This window comes from Sus scrofa, chromosome 16, assembly GCF_054392235.1.
Source record: "Sus scrofa isolate SSC_HxYL_T2T_F1_AM1 chromosome 16, Sscrofa_HxYL_maternal_Yorkshire_Landrace_v2.0, whole genome shotgun sequence".
In the NCBI taxonomy this organism is placed as follows: domain Eukaryota; kingdom Metazoa; phylum Chordata; class Mammalia; order Artiodactyla; family Suidae; genus Sus; species Sus scrofa.
The window spans coordinates 59,561,546-59,586,359 of record NC_139398.1 but is presented as its reverse complement, the minus strand read 5'-3'; the positions used below and the strand labels follow the sequence as shown (position 1 = coordinate 59,586,359).

General features: G+C 44.7%; 1 protein-coding gene and 1 non-coding gene across 8 annotated transcripts in view; one reads left to right on the top strand and one right to left on the bottom strand.

Moving 5' to 3' along the window:
- The window catches only part of OCLN (occludin), a 52,266-nt gene that overhangs the window by 3,053 nt on the left and 24,399 nt on the right, over positions 1-24,814 (bottom strand). For all 7 annotated transcript variants that reach the window (XM_005672522.4, XM_005672521.4, XM_005672524.4 and 4 more), the window contains 4 exon segments: positions 13,118-13,263; positions 6,159-6,374; positions 4,362-4,533; positions 1,274-1,315 (listed from right to left, as the gene is read on the bottom strand). In XM_005672522.4, the coding sequence (XP_005672579.1) occupies positions 1,274-1,315; positions 4,362-4,533; positions 6,159-6,374; positions 13,118-13,263 (576 nt within the window).
- Positions 16,372-16,478, top strand: LOC146395596 (U6 spliceosomal RNA). The gene has a single exon (XR_014831677.1). It is a non-coding gene; the product is annotated as a U6 spliceosomal RNA (small nuclear RNA).

The window sequence follows — 24,814 nt, the reverse complement described above, 5'->3', positions numbered from 1 at the left end:
GATTCATTAACCACTGAGCCATAACGGCAACTCCCCTATATACACACTTTTAAACTCAAATGTAAATGTGTGACATTATGTAATTTAAAAAAATTAATACAGAATCTTTCAAAAACCAAAACAGTTTTAAGTCAATAAGGACTGATGATGCCGAGTGGTGGCAAGGATATGAGCAACAGGAAACTACACTGTTGGTGGGAATATAAACTGGCACAAACCAGGAACGCTGGTGGCAGCTCCTACCCAAGGCTGGATCCGCACTTGCTCAACAACCCTGCAATTTCACACCTATGTATATACCTAGCAAATGTGTGCCCCCGGTGCAGAGACACTTAAAAATGAACCACCACTCATGCCACCACATGAATGGAGCTCACAAACAATACTGAGCAAAGGAATTACAAAATCCATATGGTATGATTCTATTTACATAAAATTCAAAATAGGCAATACTAATCCATGATGTTAGAATTTAGGATGGTGGTTACTTCTGGGGTGAGTGTAAAACTGGAAAAGTGGACAAGGGGTACTAGGAAATGTACTTCTGTTTTTGTTTTTTTTTTTATTATGCCCACAACACGTGGAAATTCCTGGGCAAGAGACCAAACCTGTGCCGCAATAGGAACCCAAGCCGCTGCAGCCAAATCCTTAACTTGGTGTGCCACAAGGAAACTCCCCAAATGTAACACTTTATCGGGCGTGCCAGGCACAAAGGTGTGTGGTTCCTTTGTGAAAATTTACCAAGTTGTACATTTATGATCTATGTACTTTTTTGTATGTATACTTCAAACTAAAAAAAAAAAAATTTTTTTTGTTTTAAGGCTGCACCTGCGGCATACGGAGGTTCCCGGGCTAGGGGTCTAATTGGAGCTACAGCTGCCGGCCTACACCACAGCCACAGCAACGTGAGATCTGAGCCGTGACTGCAACGTACACCACAGCTCATGTCAATGCCAGATCCCTAACCCATTGAGCAAGGCCAATGATTGAACCCGCAACCTCACGGTCCCTAGTTGGATTTGTTTCCTATGTGCCACGATGGGAACTCCTCAAACTAAAACAAATTTTTTTTATAAAATCAGTGCTGGTTATAGCTGCAAACAACTGAAATGAAGGATCCAACTTAGTACAGTTTTCATCTTGCAATTATAGGGTCTTTTGTTCATAGTCAGTGCATATGTGGCAACATATTCATAGCCATTCTAAAGGTTAAAGGAAAAACATAGAATAAAGAAGTTCTTCCTAAAAGAATCTTAGAAGCCAACATACTTACTCCCTTAACTTGCTTCAGTCTATTGTATTCATCAGCAGCAGCCTATTAATGAGAAACAAAGGAATGTGTTTAGTGGGGAATTTTCTCTTTCAAAAACAACACTTCTGATGTATCTTGGAGCTAAAAATGCCAGCTTATGACAAAAATATAAGAGAATTAAAATAACGAAGTCTTAAAGTTCTCCAAGCTATTAGGGAGTTTTATGACCTTAAGGTACTTCTCACGTTCCATTTGCACAGGAGCAGGTAACTTTGTTCCGCTGCCTCCCATCCACCCCCGTGCCAGTCTATGTGCCACACCGACACAGAGAGGTTTGTTATTCAAGCCCAGCTCTGAAGAGGTTACATCCCATTATAAAGCTGGTCTGAGCATCCCATTAACCTCCCTACTCATCTAGTTGCCTGCCTTTCCAGTCTCAGTGCCCACCATGTGCAATCCCTTTAAAAAAATTAAGCGCATTAATGCTTCCAGATTTCCATCGTGGTCCCCTTACAGCTGCATTCATGTACCCCGCCTACTGTCTGGAGAATTTGTAGTGGTTACCATTCAATGAAGCCTCCCCTCAACAATCCAGGCCCTCAGTCAACTTTGTTCCTTCTCCGAGCAGTGAGTTACTGTACTTTCTATACATAATGTAAATATGGCATCAGTCCCATTGCCTGAGCTGTTTAGGTGTCAGTCTCTCTCTTTGAATACGAGCTCTTTGAGGGCAGATACGAGCTCTTTGAGGGCAGACACGTAGTAACCTTTCTAACCGCAGCAGTTCCACATCAAGAACATAGTAACAGTGAAAACATTTCCTGGACTGAGAAAGGTACATGATACCATCCAGAAGACATCAAAGAAAACAATTCAACACTGAAAAGCAGATCACCCCAATTAAAAACGGCAAAGAGTCTTTTATAAAATGACCATGAAGTGCCACTAAATATTTGATGCGGTAAAAAGTTTAAATTCTAGTATCTAAGACACAAGGCACTATTCTTTCAGGCACAAAATGTTAGAGATTTGTGGGTCAAAGGAGCCCTCTAGAGCATAACCAGAGGGAATTCAGCCAATATAATTTTTTGCCTTTTTTAAAAAATTACTGTTGATTTACAATGCTGTGGGAATTTCTGCTGTACAGCAAAGTGACCTAGTTATTTATATATATACATATATATATACATATACATATATATATATACATATACATATATATACATATATATGTATATATAAAACTTTCCTTTTCTTACACTATCTTCCATCACGGTCTATCCATCAACTGATATAATCTTTCTGCAGGGCAGCTTTGCAATGGAGGTTTAAATGTACATAACCTCTGACTCAGCTACTTCACATTCTGGAATTCATTCCAGCGTATCAGTGGACAAGTGGGCAAGGATGGAGAGGTTCACCCATTGGCACTAGGAGGGGCAGAGTGTATGTGCGGCAAGTGGGAGACATACCTAAATGTTTGTTCATACAGGATGACTCTTGATTATGGCACAACCACAAAATTGAAAATCGTGGAGTTATTTATGTATTTATTTGCCTTTTAGGGCCACACCTGAGGCATATGGAAGTTCCCAGGCTAGGAGTCAAATCGGAGCCACAGCTGCCAGCCTACACCACAGCCACAGCAACACCAGATCCGAGCCATGTCAGTGACCTACCCCACAGCTCATGGCAACGCCAGATCCTTAACCCACTGAGCGAGGCCAGGGATAGAACCCACATCCTCATGGATCCTAGTCAAGTTCATTAATTGCTGAGCCACGAAGGAAATTCAAAAGTTATTTTTTTAAAACATAAAATTATTTTCTAAGTAGATCTTTATTACTGACATGAAACAATAATCATAAACTGTTGGAATAAAAAAGCAGGATATAATTAATGACAGAAAGTATTTAAAAAGAAAAACCTTGGAGCTCCCATCGTGGCACAGCGGAAATGAATCCCACTAGGAACCATGAGGTTGTGGGTTCGATCCCTGGACTCACTCAGTGGGTTAAGGATCTGGCGTTGCCGTGAGCTCTGGTGTAGGTCGCAGATGTGGCTCAGATCTGGCATGGCTGTGGCTGTGGCGTAAGCCAGCAGCAACAGCTCCGATTCGACCCCTAGCCTGGGAACCTTCATATACCAGGGGAGCGGCCCTAAAATGACAAAAAGACAAAAAAAAAAAAAAAAAAAAAAAAGAAAAAGCTTCACAATGATGGGGGGGTATGTCAAATAAAGGCAGGAGACAACTTCAAGAGTTCCCAAGAGTCCACGCCATAACTGAATTGACAAAACTAAGTAGTGTTGGATTATAACCCAAAGTAAAAAAGAGTATCCAGGAATCTAAACCGATAGAAATGACTAAATATATGGGAGGAAGTGACAGATTCCCCAGGCAGATGAATTCCAAAAAATGTGTGTAGGTCTACTGCCCTTAAAGAGCTGGAGCATCTTTGCCCAATTCTTAAGTGTGACCTATGTATAGTGACTTTCTTCCAGAGAATCCAATATGGAAGGGGAATTAAAAAGGAAAGAGTAACTTTACAAGGACAAACACTACCCTAGCCAGGTGACCAAGAAAAAAAAAAATGAAACAGACAAACTCAACAAACTATAAACTACTATTGAGTAAAAAAGCAGGAAGGATATAAATAAAACATAGAACATGATTCTTTAATTTTTTTTTTTTTTTTTTTTTTTTTTTTTTAGGGCTGCACCTGTGGCATATGGAGGTTCCCAGGCTAGGGGTCTAATTGGAGCTGTAGCCACGAGCCTCTGCCACAGCCACAGCAACACCAGATCTGAGCCTCATCTGCGACCCACACTACAGCTCATGACAATGTCGGATCCTTCACCCACTGAGCGAGGCCAGGGATTGAACACTCAACTTCATGGTTCCTAGTCGGATTCGTTTCCATTGTGCCACGACAGGAATTCCTGGAAAGACTTTCATCCTAGACTTGATTTCCACTACTCTCAGTGAGATTACAATTGAATAATAACTAGCAAAACCTGTATCAACATTACAAAGGATATGAAGGAAATTGTGTCTCCCCAGAGTAGAATACAATTCTATGTAACATGTACTTATTGGGTTTGCATTTACCATGTACTCTTCACTTTCTTCTCTATAATCATCCAGCTCTTTATCCAGTCGAGAGAGCTCTTTATTGATCTCATCAAGTTCTGCTTGTAAGCTCTTGTACTCCTGCAGGCCACTGTCAAAATTTCTCTTGTAGAGTTGCCTTTGTTGATCTGAAGTGATGGGTGGATATTCCCTAAAAATTGAGTAAGAAAATGACTGCTTGTGTATCCTTTGCAGACATAAGACCTGGGGCTTCTTTCTCGAAGAAAACAAACTTGGTGGGATGTGTGGAGAACAACGTGCTCTTGCTTTGTTTTTGTTGTCATTGTTTAGACAACAAAGGTGAGATACCAATAAGCACTTTTAAGAATGATTACACTTTTTAGATCACTGTTCATGTTTTTTAAAAAAACTATGCATACTTAATTTTTTTTTTTTTTTTCTTTTTTAGATGGCTGCATCCATGGCATATGGAAGTTCCTGGGCCAGAGACCGAATGAGCCCAAGCCATAGCTTTGACTTACAACATAGCTGAGGCAGCACTGGGTCCTTTAACCCACTGTGCTGGGCTGGGGAACCCAAACCTCAGCAACAACCTGAGCCAATGCAGCTGGATTCTTAACCCACTGTGCCATGGCGGCAACTCCTATACCAGCTCTTTACATGTGACGGTGAGGCTATTAACCCTTAATCCATTGAGGAAATACTCTGATGAACTGTTTCACAGGACTAAGGAACTTTACAGCAATGTGGAATTTTACTTTATTTTTGTTTTGGCCATGTCCATGGCATGTGGACACGTCCTGGGCCACGGATCAAACCCAAGCTACTGCAGTGACAACGCCAGATCCTTAACCCAGTGTGCCATAAGATAACTCCACAATATGGCATTTTGAATGTTAGATCTAAGACAGCCTAAATATCTCCATTTTACAGAGTGGAGAAATTAAATGATATGCTCAGAAGGGAAATGAGAATTCGGGATTCCTAACAATTGTCATTTAAATCTTGCATGATAAGATGGCTGAACCAGACCAAAACTTGTGAGGGGGGAGGGAGAGGTAACAAATAAGAGCTACCAATGAGCGGGGATTTCTGGCCGTACCTGCTCCACCCACCTCTCTGAACACCTCAAGAAGCAATGTTTTGATTAACTATAATTCATACAGCCAGTGTTTCCGATGTGTGTCCCATTCCTCAGAACGTGGGCCAAAAAAAAAAAAAAAAAAGCCTACCGTTCAGACACGAGGACAGCTGGCAATGACGGACTGTAACAAAATCACTGACACACCAGGTCATTTGACCATGACACTGAATTGTTAACTCAATTGTTTACAAAAGTGTTTGCCAGAGTCCTTTGGATTAAACTTTCAAAAGAATCTCTGGTCTCATCGTGAAAACTTAACTTAAACGTACATGCCAAAGGAAAACCCTAGCACTGGTCTGGGATTTTCATAAATAGTAAAACCAAGTTCCTCTGTACTGTATTTTGCTCATGTGAAAGACCTTGCTTGGGTGACTACGGGTAGAAGTAGGAGCACCCGCCAAGGTCATCAGCCATTCCGTGGGGGCGATCAAAGCGTTAAGACATGTTTTGAAACCCCCGTGTTCTTCAGCCAAACACACAACCTCCACGTCAATGTTTATTATGAAAGAGTACTAAGGGGAAAAATCTAGCACAACACCTTCTCTTGTCCTGGTTGGCAAAGAAGGAAGTGTATCACCCACCCCCGTAGAGGAAGCAACACCACCAACACCCAGTGGGGCCAGGCCAACAATCAGATGTGCAAGTGGTCCCAGCAAGCAGCAGCCCGGTACCTGATCCAGTCTTCCTCCAGCTCGTCGCAGGACTCGCCGCCCGTCGTGTAGTCTGTCTCGTAATGGTCTTGCTCTGATCTCCTAGACTTTCCTGCTCTGCCCTTTGCGGGAGCCCGTTTTGAAGACGCCTCCAAGTTACCACTGCTGCTGTAATGAGGCTGCCTGAGGTCCTCCACGGGGGACATCAGTGGAAGTTCCTGAACCACTTCCGGCACCCTAACAAAACAGGAATCGTCTGTCAGTGAGCACCGTGATCACAGAGGGCGACAGTAAGGGCTGAGACCCCTACACGTGGGCGCAGCCCCTCAAGCAGCCACACGCCCAATACTGAGCAGATCCCTCAATTCCGCACCAGCTCAGCCCCTCTAACACACACAACCAGCTGTAAGGCTCTGATGTAAGGGGAGCACACCAGTAATCTTTCTAAAGAAAATGGATGTGAGATTTCACTTTAGGAAAGCCATGCTGATCTGGGAGACGTGTTGACCTGTGCCAGGGACTTACTCCACAAAAGGCTGTTAGGAAACTAACAGTCATGATGCTTCTCTATAGGTTCTTCCAGTTCCATGGAATGCTGAGCAAGGAGAGGAATGCACACACCTATCTACCTTTGGAAGCTGACCCTCAGAGATAAGCTCCTGGAGATATTAATTTTAGACTTCTATATATCAATTCTCTTTTCAAGATCCAATTTTTTTTTTTTTTTTCCTTTTAGGGTCTGACCCACAGCATATGGAGGTTCCCAGGCTAGGGGTCCAATCGGAGTTGTAGCCCCTGGCCTACGCCACAGCCACAGCAATGCCAGATCCAAGGCGCGTCTGCGACCTATACCACAGCTCATGGCAACGTTGGAACCTTAACCCACTGAGCAAAGCCAGGGATTGAACCTGCATCCTCAAGGATGCTACTCAGATTCGTTTCCGCTGAGCCACAGATACAATGTTGAAGAACTAAAAAGTACTAAAAATTAAAAAAAAAAAACTAAAATAAAAGGTTTATAGTGTGAGAAAGAGCTCATTAGGACTTCTTTTCAAAATTGCTCTGTTAATCCTGAAGTCACGTAGAATGAAATGGTAGGGTTACCATTATCCTTATTTTTCTAATGCTATTATTTAATATTGCATCAGATGTTTAATCACGTATAATGTTTCTGCTACAAGCGGGAAAACAAAGCCTAACACAGAATAAAAGACCAAGAGCTGCGGCAACTCTTCTGTGGTAGACTACTAACAGAAATGCAAAGCTTCATTCTCCTGTAGCAGAGCTGGAGAAGGGCAAGGAGAGAGACAGGAGATAAAGCGCCCGAGACTTTCCTGTATCAGCCTTGCTAGTCAAATCAACTATTAAAAAGTGTGAATAATTTTTTTTTTTTCTCATTGCTTTCAACTTATAGAAGCTGCCACCTGGAGCTTTATGCATGAGATGGATTCTGTTTTCTAGGTGATCCAGAACTGCTTGGTTCTGTTGTCAAAGTCTTAATTTCTAATCTCACTTATTAATTTCTTGAAGGCTCCTAAAGCTTTTCAGTGGGGAGGGGTGTAACTGCGGGTGGTGCTGGTATTTATTTCTTCTAAATTTATCCATGTTAACAAGGCTTTGTGTGTTCTGTTAATACCACTGCTAAAGGAAGGAAAATGTGACTTTCTCCATGAGTCAATGATTAATGAGTTCCTAGACACTCTGCCAAAACTGCCAGGTACTGTGCTTCTAGCTTTGAGGTGGCAAACGAAAGCTTTAGAATGCACTGTGTCTGTCTGAGGGATCGGGAGTCAAAGGAAGAGGATGCAAAAGGGCAAAGGAATTAAAAAAAAAAATCATAGCAGGCTCTTCCCATAAATTTATATTGAGAGGGTACGTCTTTACTTTAGAAGATTTCCATCTCCTCTCTTCCTAAACCCTTTTAAACACCAAAGAGTAACTTGATACAGCATGAAAGCTAAAAAGAAAATGCTTAGCAAGAAAAGTATTCGCCAACTTAGGAGTTAGAGGATATGTGCACTCTCAGTCATCTTCAAACCTACTTTTTGACGATGAGGTGAAAACATGCACAACCCAGGAGAGGTAAGCAACTGTGTACATTCCTCAGTATCTGACTGAGTTGCCTACGTGTAGGAAAAACTTCGCCTTCCAGCAGCTGCTGACATCTTTCTTTTGCACTCCCTCGTTTTATTCTCACCCACACACCACCCCCTCACTGCCTTGGCTGCTCCTAGCTCACCCTGCCAGGGTAGGTATTATGCCTTTTCTGCTGCCCCTGGCAGAGAGACTACCACCTCCAGGGGAACACGGACTCCGGAGGACCTGGCCCAGTACTGTGCACCTGGCAGGGGTTCCAGGTACTTACTGAATTGAAAACACCTCCACAAGATCCTCGCTCCTGAGGACAGCCAGAATCAGTGGAGAGAGAGAAACAATGCATGATCACATCAGTGTCATGACTGTTTGAATGACACCCATGATATACACGGGGTTTTAGAACTGCCACTGTCATTGAGGACAATACCTGAGCATGGCCGATCGGAAAACTCCTTCTTCCTGGACTCAAAAAGGGCCAATGCGAATCTTCCAATAGATTTGATATGGTAAACTTTGGGAAAGGAAATGCCATTTTTTGAATTCAGTGCTAGAAGATCAAGGTAGCCTGGGGAATATATACATGACCAACCTGCTACACAGAAGCTCTACTGAGAATAAAACCAGCAGAGCAACAAGAGCCCTGATATCTTCTGAGTCCCTGGGTCATGAAGTTAGCACCATCACCGGGCCTTAATTCCTACAACTTGCATACAAATCCCAACAGATTATCCTATCAGCCTAAACACTGCTACCAAACAAAGGTCTCATTCGAAGGTGTCAGCCTGCCTTCAGAGCTCTGCATCACATCAACACTCTTTGATCTACAAAGGTTTTTTTGATTTTTGTCTTTTTAGGGTCCCACCTGTGGCATATAGAGGTTCCGAGGCTAGGGGTCAAATCGGAGCTGTAGCCGCTGGCCTACGCTACAGCCACAGCAATGCGAGATCTGAGCAGCATCTGCAACCTACACCACAGCTCATGGCAACACCAGATCCTTAACCCACTGAGCAAGGCCAGGGATCGAACCTGTGTCCTCATGGATACTAGTCAGATTCATTTCCCCTGAGCCATGATGGGAACTCCTGATCTATAAAGGTTAATTTACCCTGGGTGTGGACAAGATAGTAGGGAGTGTCCCTACTATCTCCCCAAATCACTCAGAAAACGTGGAGGAGCAAGAATTTTCAGTTAAATTCAGCTATCTCCTAATCTCGGATTAATTCTAACTTCCTTAAAAGGTATATTGGAACTCCTGTTGTGGCTCAGTGGGTTAAGACATAGTCTCCATGAGGATGTGGGTTCAATCCCTGGCCTTGTTCACTGGGTTAAGGGTCCAGCGTTGCTGTGAGCTGAGGTGTAGGTTGCAGGTGGAGCTTGGATCTGGTATTTCTGTGGCTGTGGTGTGTAGGCCCGGAGCTGTAGCTCCAATTTGACCCCTAGCCTAGGAAATTCCATATGCCCCAGTGAGGCCATAGAAAAAAATTCTAAGATATAGGACATCATGATGAGCAAAAGGAGCCAGATACAAAAATAATTACCACATAATCAATTCCATTCTGTAAGAACCCCAATAAGGTGACTGGCATCAAGACAGCGGTGGAGGAAGGACTATTCATGGAGAAAAGGCACAAGAGGCCTGCCTTGTTTTTGGCCACACCCCAATATGAAAAGGTTCCTAGGCCAGGGATCCAGTCCACACAGCTATAACCAGAGCCATGGTAGTGACGCCACAGGATCCTTAGCCTGCTGAGCCATGAGGGATCCTTAGCCTGCTGAGCCATGAGGGAACTCCAAGGAGAGCTTTCAGAGCGCTTGAAATGTCTCTCTCTTGGTGTGTGGTGGTAGTTACTTCAGAGTTCACATGTGTGAAATCTCCTCAAATTACTCAAGATTAATGCTCTCTATGCTTTGGGGGAGAGGTGAAATCTTAATATTCAAGGCGACTTCTTAACATGGACGTCAGGCAGTGTTTCCACTCTAATTCCTTCTCGGTTCACTACAACTGCAAAGGCGAGAGGTGCTGCTGGGTTAACTAAGCACCTTCAAGAAAGCCCGAGGAAGAGTTCCCTGGTTGCTCAGGAGGTTAAGGATTCAGTGTTGTCACTGCTGGGGCTCAGGTCGCTGATGTGGCGTGGGTTTGATCCCTTGCCCAGGAACTTTTGCATGTCACAGGTGTGGCCAAAGAAAAAGAAAAAAAGCCTGAGGAAAGACAGGTGATGAATTAATGTGCATCCCTACCTGGTCCAGGAGGATGTACTCTGAATCCTCCATAGGACAGTGCTCTGCCCAGACAACGCTCAACAACATCTATTACACCCGCAGAGGCTGGGGACTCCTCCCCGCACACACTGCTGTGTTCTTATCCCTCGGCACCACCCCCATCCTCCCCTTTTTTGGTTCCTACAACTATCATATTTGCATTTTCTAGACCTTCAAAAAACCTCTGGGGTGTAGGTTGGGAGTATAACTGGTACAATCCTTATGGAGCACAATTTGACTACATCTACATCCATTAAATTGAAACATGCAATAGCCTTTAACCCCGCAGTTCTGCTTTTAATATTTTTTTCCTCCAGATACATCCACATACTTGCCAAGTGGTGAATGTACAAGTGTATTCCCTGCAGAGGTCTGTAATAACGAAACACTGGGGAAAAGCCTGCATCAATGTGAGATTAATAAAATAAATCCCAGTCTACCCACATGACGGATTATTATGCAGCTATAAAACAGATCAGGGAACTCTATGTAAATTGAAATGGACAATCACTAAGATTCATGGCTAACAAAATGCATTAAATATGCTAGTATTTTTTATTTTTATTTATTTATTTATTTTGTCTTTTCTAGGGCCACACCGTGGCAAATGGAGCTTCCCAGGCTAGGGGTCTAATCGGAGCTGCAGCTGCTGGCCTACGCCACAGCCACAGCAACGCCAGATCCGAGCCATGTCTTTGACCTACACCACAGCTCACGGCAATGCCGGATCCTTATCCCACTGAGTGAGGCCAGAGATCGAACCCACAACCTCATGGTTCCTAGTCGGATTTGTGAACCACTGCACCCTGAGAGGAACTCCAAATATGCTAGTATTTTTAAAAAGGAAAAAATAACCAATGTACATATGTGACCAGCATACTTATTTAAAAATACCCTCTGGAAGGACATAAAAGAAACTGGTAACACAAGCTGCCCCTAGGGAAAGGAACTAGACAACTGGGGACAAAAGGTATCCTCTTTTTTTCCTTTTGAATTTTACGTCATGAATGTACTGGCTTATTCAAGAATAAGATTTTTAAACTGTTCCAGAGGAATTTGTGAAAATATCTTGGTTTCCATGAAAAGGGACAGCACATGGGAATGCTGTTTAACCCTGCAGGCCTCACAATCAATTTGGAGGCACAGCTGGTTCCAAGATGCAGTTTATTTATTCTGCACACATGAAAGTCACGCAAACAAGAGCTTGAAACTTTTACATGGATTGCATCTCTACCGGGTACCTCACGTACGCTGGTTTTTGTCAAAATCCAGTGAAAAGACAGAGAACAGAGAAAATGCTCTTCCCCAAATCATTCACAACTGAAACCAAGAGCAAGGTGGATTCTGCAGACCAAAGCAAAATATACAGAAGGTAAGACCGAATGCCGGTCTGCTACCAAATTCCCTTGCAGGGTAATAATAAAACCTATTATCTTCAGACTGATCCCATACTTAATTCAGCTGCTGGTGTCATCTTACAGGGCTCCAGGCACCCCAACTACTGTGCACTCAGTGGATCTCCACAAACTCGACCCACTAAGTCGGGGTAGGGGTTGGAGATAAAAGTGAAGTAACTGTCCAGCAGATATACCTTTAGCTTAGAAGGATCAAATTAGCTAAGGAGAAGGTTTATTTTTTTTAGGTCTACAAAGGAATTTGGAGTTCTAGAATTATATATACAGGAACACTATCTTACCATCCTTGGGCAATAATTATATCCAAGTTTTTAAAAATATGGAGCCTACTCTTACCAGACATTAAGCTGAATTTAGAATGAGGGCCTCGGGGTAACCTAAAACAGCCCAGTTACCATTTCAGCAACCTGAATGGCACCTACTCTGGGCCAGAAACCCACTGTGAGATTTTTTACACCACATGTAGCAAAATCTAGAGTTCTTATCAGCTTCATGTCCCCCATGAACACAGACGATCGAGCATAATAAATGAGATCTCAGAATTCCTGAATCCAGGAGTTCCCATTGTGGCTCAGCGTTATGAACCCAATTAGTATCCACGAGGATGTGGGTGTGATCCCTGGCCTCCCTGGCCTCCTTGCTTAATGGGTTAAGGACCTGGTGCTGCCATAAGCTGTGGTATAGGTCAAAGATTCGGCTCAGATCCTGCGTTGCCGTGGCTGTGGTGTAGTCCCATAGCCGTAGCTCTAATTCGACCCCTAGTCTGGGAACTTTCATATGCTGCAAGTGCTGCTTTAAGAAGCAAAAAAACTCAAAAAAAAAAAAAAAAAAAAAAACAACCCTGAATCCAAATGAAGTCTTCCAGTTTAAGAAAAATATATGTGGACAGGGTTGATATATGAGCAATCTCTCCCTTCCATTAATGACATCTAATAATTACAGGCAGAAGGAGAAACCAAGAACCACGCCTAGCTCTGCCATCAATCAGTAACACCCTTTCACCCTCACCAGAACTTCAAAACCAGAAATAGGAAGGAGAACCACATTCCAACCCCACCTACAAAGCAGTTAGTCTCCAGCCTTTGTGCAAAATGGGAGACTTTTTTTTTTAAAGGTGCATAGCACAAAACAGCAACTGATTTATAAACACATGCAGATACTCATTATTTTTCAAACTCATCCCAGGAAAAGAAGGACCATGCTACTTACGGTGTTGATTTATACGAAGACTCTGGATATGGCCGCTTCTCGTTCACTTTCCCGTTGGACGAGTAGGCCATGGGGCTGTCCACTCTCTCCGCATAGTCCGAAAGGGGAGGAGGCATGTCTTGGGTGCCTGCCGACACGTTTTTAACCTAAGGAAATGGCCCCAAGAAACAGTTATTATTTAGCCTGTAACTTAAAGGGAGAAGAAATGGAGGAAAAATATATATGCAGTCATATAATATTTATTTGGCTCATTAAATATTATTAACCTATCTAACTACCTTGTTATAATATAGTGTTAACAGTCAAATCAGTATTTTTACAAACACAGAAATGATGGTGTTATTAGTTTAACAAATCCAGAATGAATTACAAAGAAGGAAAAAAATCCCAGGGGAGTTCCCCTTGTGGCTGCACCTTAACGAAACCAACTAGTATCTATGAGGACATGGGATTGATCCCTGGCCTCGCTCAGTGGGTTGAGGATCCAGTACTGCTGTGAGCTACCGTGTAACTTGAAGACAAGGCTTGGATTTGGCGTTGCTGTTGCTGTGGTGTAGGCTGGCAGCTATAGCTCCAATTTGACCCCTAGTTCAGGGCCGCAGGGCTCAGCCCTTTTTAGAAAAGAAAAAAAAAAAAAAAAAAAAATCCCAATTACCTAATTCTCATCCTGATTTGATCAGGTGGAATAATTATCCACCCCATCTTAGGAAGACTAATCTCATTTTACATAGATTAGGTCTGGGTTAGAGGGAGACTGCTAACACGTTCTAAGGTAACTCTTATGCTGCTGTCTGGGCACAGCCATTGGGAAACCAATCTAGGACACAGAACTTGGTTCTTCTTAATCCATTCACCCTACATGAGGAATGTTAAAACCACATTAAGAAGCTCAAGCAGATTTCTGCTATAGTTCTTCACTAAAAGATTAGTTTATTCTCCCTTTACATTCTCAGTGGCTCTATTATTAACAGCCTGTACAGCAAGGTCACATCATCACTACCCTCTCCCCTACCTTCCTTCTTAGTCCATATTTTTGTTTCTTTGTTTTGTTGTTTTGGGCCATGCATAGGTCATGGGCCAAAAAAAAAAAAAAAAAAAAAAAGCTCTGGGGCCAAGGATTGAACACACCACAGCAGCAACCTGAGCCACAGCAGTGATGCCACAGACTTAACCCACCAAGCCACCAGGGAACTCCTTTTCTTATTCCATTCTGATGCGTGAATGAATTTGGTAATACACATGTGAGATCATGCCTTGTTATCATGAAGCGTTTCCCAGAGAATCTTTGGGAGAAAAATTTATATATAATAAGCATAGCCTATTAGATACCTGACACTATCTGTTAGATTTCATACAGTACAGCCAACACTCTTTAAATTTCATCTATAAACCTTTACCTTATTACATATTATTCTACTATAAAAAATAACTGCTAAGCCCAGACAAGTCGCTGAATTGTTTTCAAGTAAAAAAATACAAATATGGTGTGGGGGGAAAACGTAAAATAACTCCAGAAATTATTTGTGAAAAACAGCGACTTTTCAAAAATGGGGAGGGTGGAACTGCTTTAGCTTGGGCTCACTCCAGATCTGCCAACTATGAGTTCCAGAAAGCCTCAGTCTTCATCTGTAAGAAATGAGGAATTCGATATATGGCCAGGAACTTGCACACACCACGAGGAGTGTGGCTCAAAAGCGTCCTGCTTCATGAAGTTGTTTTGACAATTAAATAAGAGGACAAGGTATTTGAGCACAGGGTGTATGAACATACAGTTAAAAATACAGCACAGGGCTTTTAGGAACATAGTTAAAAATTCAGAAGGTACTGGATTCTGTAATTAAAGCACTGGATCTAAACAAAGACTTTTTAGAAGTAGTTGAAGTTGACAGCAGACTTCTAATTGGATTAGTTTGCTATTAGAACTCTTTGCAATTAGATTCAGGATCGACTTCGTCTGTTTCCCTGCCACACACATTTTACATCTGGTTTTCGGTCAAGTGCAGCATTTAAACTTGTCCTGCTCCTTTCCTATCACTGCACTATCACATACCAAAAGGTATTTATTTATCCAGCCCTGGAAGTACATAGAGGTATTTATTCTGGATTGTTTAATATTCCCGTGAGTCAGGAGGAATGGAATCATTTCCTTCTGAAAGTGGAGTTTGGCAGCCATTGGGGAACCAGTGGGTGGGTTGCCAGGGAGTGTGCTCAGATCCCACCACAGGGGGCTGGGTGGGAACCATTCTCGGTGCCCACTGCCTTTCTGAGGACTTGACACCACCACCAAGCTTCACAGGCAAATGCCCCGCCACTCCAAAGGCCTGTTTTTATTCTGGAGACTTCAGGTTTTACAAAACCTCCTTTTCTGAAAAATGCATTTAACATTTCTCCAACTTTGGTTCCCCTTTGCAAATGTAGCATCCGGTGCAGAGCTCACAGGTTCCTACTGAGCCTGGCAAACCGGAAAGTAAAACCTTACAAAAATGTTCTTCCCCCTCTCTTTGCCAGCTAATCCTTCATTGGACTTCAAGTCCTGGCTCACTAGCCAGTAGTGGTGGGGTCACCACCTCCCGGGGGCCTTCCATACATGTCCCTGCCAGGTGAGGCACCTCCCTGTCCTCCGTCTCGCCAGCACCTGTGCACACAAACCTCCCACCTGAGCATGTTCCACCTGCGGACAGACTGCTCCCACACAGCGTGATGCTGCCCCCACACCTCTAACCTCAGTAGGCAGTGGACTCTGCTAAGAACCACTGCTGTCTGCCTGCTTACAACGTGCCACATGCTGAACCCAGAGATCCCTGGGTAGGCACAACCTCAGGGGTGAATCCTAGCATTCCCTTCTTAGAAATGAGGAGGTGAGGGCTCAGCGTGCTGGACAACACTCCCAAGGACCTACACCTGGTAAAGGGTAACATGGAATTTAAACCCTTGAAAGCCTCGGCTCCAGTCCACTGCCTCGCCCTGGGCAGCCTCCTGCCTTCCTTCCCCTCTGGGTCTCCAGAGCCCAAAGCCTGGCAAAGAATCTGGCTCAAAGCAGGAGCTCAGAGTTTGCTGCATAAAGGTTACCTCGTTTATTACCGTTCACCTTCTACACTGTGTGTATCCAGCTGCCTTATCGGATGAGCTGCTGCTGCTCTGAGCTGACCTTTCTCAACAGATCTGGATGCGCCTAACCACTGACTTCATCCTTCAGCACAGGTCTTTCGTTACTGAAGCCTTTTACATGCACGTGCACAAAAAAGTCCAAGGTAGTGCTCACTCTGGCAGAACACATACTAATCAGAACAATAATGATTAATTATTAGCATGGCCCTTGCACAAGGATGATATGCAAATGTGTGATGTGTTGCATAGTTTTGAAAAAGATGCCCAGCCAGACTCAAATAAGTGAGCAGCAGCCTCGGTCCTCAAAAAGAGTTGAAGGGAGGCTGAGGCAAAATATATTTACATGTACTTGCTAAAGGTCATTTTTTTCCTTTATATACTACACTTTTCCCAAAAGAAACTAAAGGAACACTTTTTCTTATAGCGCTAATGCAAAATGAGTATAAACCTGCTGCTTTCAAAATACAGTGGGAGGGGACTTCCCGTGTGGCTCACAACAAAATACAGCGGGAGGAAGAGGGGAGGCCCCAGTGCAGAGGTATCAGTATTAACAATTTTTTTTTTTTTTTTTTTTTTGGTCTTTTTGTCGTTGTTGTTGTTGTTGCTATTTCTTGGGCCGCTCCCGCGGCATATGGAGGTTCCCAGGCTAGGGGTTGAATCGGAGCTGTAGCCACCGGCCTACGCCAGAGCCACAGCAACGCGGGATCCGAGCCGCATCTGCAACCTACACCACAGCTCACGGCAACGCCGGATCGTTAACCCACTGAGCAAGGGCAGGGACCGAACCCGCAACCTCATGGTTCCTAGTCGGATTCGTTAACCACTGCGCCACAACAGGAACTCCCAACAGTTTTTTTTTTTTTAGCTGCACCCCAGGCAGGTACAAGTTCCCGGGCCAAGGTTCAAACCCGCGCCACAGCCGGCAACCCAAACCACCGCAGTGACAACACCAGATCCTAACTTGCTGCTCCACAAGGGAACGCCCAATATTAGTAATTTACACAAGTCCTCAGCCTGTGTTTCCAACAATGAGAAAAGGGATTTCTGAGCTTCACTGTTATTATTGCTAGGAGCTCAAGCCAGCCCACAATGCCTGATGATGTAGCTACAGACAAAAACAACCTTGCCATTTTAATAACTGCAGTAAAAATTTAAATGTTTAGAATCTGAGAAAAATTGGGTTTAATTCTAAACAGCAAAAGGTGAAGGGTTTTCCTCAAGTAATTTGAGAATCACTCTAAGAAATGAGGGGTAAAAGGAAGGAGAGTGAAAACATAAATTCAGGAAGATATGTCTTCTACTGAGTACTGAAGGGAAAGAAGTTTGCGAGAAACATTCAGAAGCCAAATGCTGGAATTGCTGGTGTGAAACTAAGAGGAGCCTGGGTCTCCCAGGCCCTCCAGTGACGGGGGCGGGGGTGTGGAGGTGGGGGAGCAGGGGGGATGGGGGGGCCATACAACGAGGGAGGAGGGACCCGCAGGCCACAGAAATCCCCAGGGCAGTGTCCAGCCGGCTGCTCTGAACTGGGATCTGCCTGAGGAGCCCTCGGCCCCAGGGGCACACCGACTCCACAGAGAGACTTTGTGACAGGGAAAGGTAAGACAGCAGAAGACAGACGGACAGGCTGAGGAGGAAAAGAGTACGCCTCACCAACCAAAGAACGACTAGGCTCACTCTTGAGACTAAGTGCAAAAAGGACAAGCACTCGCAGAGACCATATATATTTAAAAATAGGAATTATTCATTTAAGGTGATAGGAAAGTTTTACTAAGATGTGTATTCCAATCAAGAAAGAATTAAAGTATTTCTGAAACCTCAAAATAAATTCAAGTGAAACAATTTCAAAGTTCTTCATAACAGGTAGTTACAGAATTTAACGATACTCATGAAAAGTGTTCTGGTCATGTCACTTGTGAAAAAAACATCTCTGTAACTGGTAACATCTAACACAGCCTGGAGAATGAATGAAAACATCCTACACCCCCGTGGGGCGCCAGGAGGAAAACAAAGAGGGCGGCTGGGATCAGCGCTCCTCCCAACACCTGCTCCTCCCAACACCTGTCGGCACTGAGCCATCCACCCCTGGGACCAGGATGGAGTTGCACAATGAGGCGTATCGTGCGACTGACTCACTCCCTGAAGTCAGAGATGGAATAAAAAAGGTCAAGAATCTTTCAGGTCACTTCTCCCGAACAGAGTTTGGGAAAAACACTTCTCTCCACACGAGTCATCTAGAATCACCATAAGCAAAAAGGAGCAAGGGCAGCTAGGCCCTGTGTCGCTCTTCGTCTTGTCTTCATTCATAGCTCACACAGTACAGGAAGAGTCTGACTAGACCTGTATCCAGTGAATGCAGCAGTTTGACAAGAGTCATCCACCTCAGAGTTCCCATCATGGCACAGTGGTTAACGAATCCGACTAGGAACCATGAGGTTGCGGGTTCCATCCCTGGCCTTGCTCAGTGGGTTAAGGATCTGGCGTTGCCGTGAGCTGTGGTGTAGGTTGCACACATGGCTGGGATCCCGTGTTGCTGTGGCTCTGGCATAGGCCGGCGGCTACAGCTCCGATTAGACCCCTAGCCTGGGAACCTCCATATGCCGCAAGAGCGGCCCTAGAAAAGGCAAAAAGACAAAAAAAAAAAAAAGCCATCCACCTCAGAGTTCCCATCACAACTCCGCGGTAACAAATTAGTATCCATGAGGATTGGTTTGACCCCTGGCCTCGCTCAGTGGGTTAAAGATCCGGCGTTTCCGTGAGCTGTGGTGTAGGTGGCGGAAGAAGCTCGGATCTGGCAAGGCTGTGGCTGTGGTGTAGGCTGGCATCTACAGGTCCGATTGGACCTCCTAGCCTGGGAACTTTCATATGCTGCAAGTACAGCCCTAAAAAGACTTAAAAAAAAAAAAAAATCACAAGTCATCTATCTGTAAGAATGAGAGCAAAGTTCTGTGGAATGTCTATCATGTACCAGGCAAGACTTGACCCTGATTGTTCCTCACCAGTGTCTGATGAGATATGACTATCTCCATATTCGGATAATGAAATTGAGCCTCTAAAGTTCAATGGGAGTTCCCGTTGTGGCGCAGAGGTTAACGAATCTGACTAGGAACCATGAGGTTGAGGGTTCCATCCCTGCCCTTGCTCAGTGGGTTAAGGATCCGGCGTTGCTGTGGGCTGTGGCGTAGGTCGCAGACTTGGTTCGGATCCTGAGCTGCTGTGGCTCTAGTGTAGGCCGGTGGCTACAGATCCGATTAGACCCCTAGCCTGGAAATCTCCATATGCCCCAGGGGCAGCCCTAGAAAAAACAAAAAGACAAAAAAAAAAAAAAAAAAGTTCAATGAATTTACTCAAGGTCACACAGAAGGCCATCTGGTGGAGGAGAGATGAAAACCCTGCTTCACTGGATTCCCAGACCCAGCTGTTTCTGACATAACACCCTGATATCTCAGCAATTCCAATATGGCTTGAGGTACCCATCTGGTCTGGGCACTGATGAGTCCCTGTGACAAAAAGGAACCCCTGTCATTGCCCTCGCTCCTCACCACACCCGAATGAGATACGCCCTGAGTCCATTCTGAAGAGCTTTACTTGCCACCTGCACTAATGTTCCAAGAGCAGCTTTGGACACAAAACTACTATGAATGTGTGTTTCAGTTGCCAGGTGTAGAAGCACCACCCTCACGGGGGAAGCAGAAGGGCTTTTCCTGCTGGGTAATTGAAGCAGAGAAATACATCAGCCAACAGAGGGAGGAGGCCTTAATCTCAAAGTACCATCTCCAGTTTTACAACCTGAGGTCCACTTTCCTGGCCCTGCCTGCACTCTTGCACTACAAGTTTGCAGAACACGAAGTGGTCTAACTTGTTTTTCCCGTTTTCTGGTATTTTACACTCACAGGTGCTCCCCCAACAAGAGCTTCGAAACTGCCTCTGCAAAGGTGCCTCGGACTTTTTTCCACCCTTGGTGGCTTAAAGACAGATGCTCCAAATGTCCTAATTCCACAAACGAAGAGATCACGGACCAGGCTTGGGCAAGTCTGATTAGTTTATGTTGATGGGATGGCTCTGGGGATTTAGATTTCACAAACACAATGTCCAAACTCATGCTGCCCGCAGGAAAGTACTAACATATACCAGCAAAGACGAATTCTGACACTCCTAAGAGTCAGTGAATTATTAGCACTTTGGGAGGGGTCGGGGGGGGGGGAACCTTACTCTCGGAGAGATCCCACTGTTCTAGAGAGAGAAACCCTGGTGCAGCTGGATGTTCACATGAGAGTATCTTACTTATTCCAGCCTCCCCACGAGGTGTGCCACAGGCATGGAACGCCTCAGTCCTGAGTCCAGGGCCAGTCACCCACCACCTAGGGTTCCAAATCCCCTTCGGGTCACTGCAGGACTCTGTACAACCTTAGCAGTTTTTAAGCATGCCATGCCTGCATGAGGCCATGTGTATACCTGAACTCGAATCTTGCTGGGCGTGCAATGTTAGGGCTGCAGCCTGGCTCAATGGAACGGTGGTTCTCCAAGTGTGGTCCCCAGAGCAGCAGTATCAATATTAGCTGGGAACTCTGGGAACTCAGAAATGCAAGTTCTCAGCCCCCATTCCAGAGCCACTGAATGAGAAATGTGTGAGGTGGGCCCAGCAAGCTGTTTTAACCAGCCCTCCAAGTGGTTCTGATGCTTGCGAAGGTCTGAGAACCACTGATGGAAGGCAGTTTTCCTCCATGTTACAGACAACGGCCCTGTATTGGCCATTATACCTACAGTTAGAACTGACTCTATTTAGTGCTGGAGATCTAAGAACCCCTGCTTTCAGAGCCACAAAGACGGCCCCCAGCTCTAGCACACATCCTCCCTCACCTTCCACTTCTACTCTCTACACCAGCTCCCCAGGATGCCCTGGACACACGGGTCCTCCATCCTCCATGCTGCTGGGTTCTGAAAGTCTGTTCACGGATGGGGCACTTCCACTCTAGCTAGTTGCATTTTCCCCCACGTGAAGCCACAGGTAAGAGTGAAACCCTTTCCAAGGTGAGAGCCCAGAACACGAATAGTCAGCAGCCCACAGAACTGCTTTTACATTAAAGAACGTTTGGACTTCCTGGTTGAAAATAAAAAAAGCTCTTCAAGTTTCCTTAGCTGTCTAATGCTGATCACCGCCACGGCCCTGTCCCAGTCACCTGCCCCACCTGCACCTGCTTCCCCCGTCCTGTGTGCAAGATACGCAGCACCTGCCTACACCCTGCCGAGAAACATTTGTTCTTCTCTCATAGCCAGCTTACAAGTAAGAGGAAGATGAACAGTTTAACAACAGCAATGAACCTTCGATGTTTTTGTACTGTGGGTACTCTTACCCCAGCTCCCTTATAAAAGGCCAACACTGAGAATACTAACAATTATTACTCTAGCTGAAATTGACTGAGTGTTCGTAAATTGCATGCTAGCCCTGACCAAAGCCCTAAAATTGTTACAGGATAGCATATTTTATAGATGGAACTTTTATTTTCCCCATTTACACATGAGGAACCTATTAAATGAAGAGCCAGAGGTCAAGGAAACTAAAAGCTACCCGAGGTACACCACAAAGGACAGAGTGTAGGACCCTGCCCCTTGAGAGATAAATGCTGGAAACAAAGCCGTAACAAGGCTGCATCACAATGTCAAAGCCCTAGAAACTTCTAGAAATAAGGCCACCTAAATAACACACTTAGCTTTTAGATCTAAGTATTTCCTACTTAAAAAAAAGAATCTTGGGGAATTCCCATTGTGGCTCAGCGGGTTACGAACCTGACTAGTATCCATGAGGACACGCTTCGATCCCTGGCCTGGATCAGTGGGTTGAGGATCTGGTGTTGCTGTGAACTCGCAGACATGGCTTGGATCTGGTGTTGCTGTGGCAGTGGAATAGGCTGACAGCTGCCACTCTGATTTGGCCCCTAGCCTGGGAACCTCCATATGCCATGGGTGTGTCCCTAACTTAAAGCAAAAAAAAAAAAAAAAGAATCTTGTTTAATAACCTGCATTTACTACTTGGTAACAATGGAGAAATAACTGAAGGCATGTTCTTTCCAAAATTAGTCTATTCTTGCTTCTGACATAAATCATGTAACAGAACAAGAAAAGGTGCAAATTAGGAGACAGGCAGAAAATACTCGCTGAAAACTGGCATGCTGACGTGTGGTGGAGATAGACACTTTATGCATATATTACCTCATTTTAATCTGTTAGTTTTATTAACGATGTACTATTTCCCCCAATTCTATTGACAAAAAAACCTGAGGCTCAGAGGATCTCAGAGGGGGAAAAAAACACCCCAAAAACATTAAGTTATAAAGGCCAGTGTAATCCTCATCCTGTTGGATGAGTACATTAGGCTTGAAATAAACTGCTGAAGCCCTCTGCCAATCTCAGCGTCCCCTTCTGTAAGAAGAGTACCCACACTGTCTGAGTTCTCATTGTGACTCAGCAGCAGCAAAACTACCCCACTAGTAACCACGAGGATGTGGGTTCAATCCCCGGTCTCGCTCAGTGGGTTGCCTTGAGCTACAGCGTAGGTCGAAGACACGGCTCATATCTGGCATTGCTGTGGCTGTGGTATAGGCTGGCAGCTGCACCTCCGATTTGACCCCTAGCCTGGCAACTTTCATGTGTCGCATGTGTAGCCCTAAAAAGAAAAAAAATAAAAAGAAAGAAGAGTACCCACATAGTAAACTGCCGTTACGGTAAGAGGAATTATGTATAGAGTGGCTAGTCTATAATGGCAACTTGGGAAATAATGGTGCCTACCTTTAACTGTGACTTTTTCTTAACTTTGTTGCCAAAATGAAGCCCTGAAGCTCAACCCCAGATCAGCCCAACGTACTACACTGAAAAGAGCACTGAGAAGGCAAGCTGCAAACTGCTAGCCCCCATTCGTGGAGTCACCACCAACAAGCCACCATTTATCAGGGAGTCCACCGTGCAGGTCTTCAGCTTCCTTTGTGCAAATTCACGGAGACAGACCAGAGGGGATCACCTGAAGGTCCCAGACCATTCTCAGACTCTGTTTTGTTTTACTTACCAAAGCCAAACCAGAAGTTATTCACAGGAGCATCTGAAACCAGAATTCTAAACTTCCAGTTACCATTTCACCAGAATACCACAGGTATCAACAAACACTAATCTTAAGTACACCCACTTTACAATCAGCTCTTTAATATTTACTGTGGGTGTGTGGCTGTCCAAAGCCAGACCCCAGTTCTAAGTATTTACTCTAGAGAAAATGAAGATTTATGTCTTGATATTTATATTTAGGACCTTCTGAAAATGCAGATGAACATGAAATACTCATGTACCGAGAATATCAGCCCCTCCCAACGCAGCTCCAGCACCCATAGCTGAACAGTCCCACTGCCAGCATTCTCTGTGTGCTGGCCAGACACAGGTCCTCGGACAAAAGTCTCCTGTCCTTGTGTGAGGCCAAGTTCAAAGAGGAAGAAAAGGATCTGAGCAGCAAGACAACCTCGCAGGGGAAGCCAGCAGAATACTGGGGAGCACTGGGTGGGACAGGAGCCAGCGGAGTGCTGGAGGGGACTGGAGCCAGCAGAATAGTGGGGGGACACTGGGGTGATACAGGCGCATTCAAAGCTAATCTGAAACTCATCCTAAGCTATTCAAACTGCACTCTCTCCATTGAAACTTGATCAGATGAACACAGACATAAAAAACAAAAGGGCAATTACAATTAATTCATGGAGTGCATATTCAGGTAGTGTGTATTATCTACAGAGCAGCGTTTCTCTAGAAACTATCTCTCCATTCCATTAGTCACTGTGGGAACTGCCACACCCCAGGTTATGTGAGAGTGCCCTGCCCCTGGGCACAGCCAGTTAGTGTGAGGATGGCCACCTGACCCAAGCCTGCTTACTCTTCAGAACCCCTTAACCCAGCCCAGTCTTTGATGAAGCACTAATATGAAAAACTCAAAAGCTCTTAGCGGCAGCTCCCTGCTCAACTTCTCAATAAGAAAATGAAGCCTCCCTGGGCAGACAGTCAAGATGAGGAAGCAGATCCCGAGGGTCTTTAACTCCTGATTCTAGGGGTTCCTGATACACAGCCACATCCCTGCCTCTGTGGCTAAGTTGTTTAGACTCCCTCTAGGATTTCATAAATCATCACCCAAAAGCTTGCAGATATAGTACACTTTTTTCTTTTTTTTATCTTTTTAGGGCCACATGTGCAGCTTATAGAAGTTCCCAGGCTAGGGGTTGAATAGCAGCTGCAGCTGCTGGCCTATGCCACAGTCATGGGAACACCAGATCTGAGCTGCATCTGAGACATACGCTACAGCTCATGGCAATGCTGGATCCTTAACCCACAGAGCAAGGCCAAGGATTGAACCTGCATCCTCATGGATACTAGTCAGGTTCTTAACTGTTGAGCTACAATGGGAAGTCCTTTTTTTTTAAGGGCCACATCTGTGGCATATGGAGGTTCCCAGGCCAGGGGTCAAATAGGAGCTATAACTGCTAGCCTACACCACAGCCACAGCCGTGCCAGATACAAGCCACATCTGCAACCTACACCACAGCTCACAGCAATGCCGGATCCTTA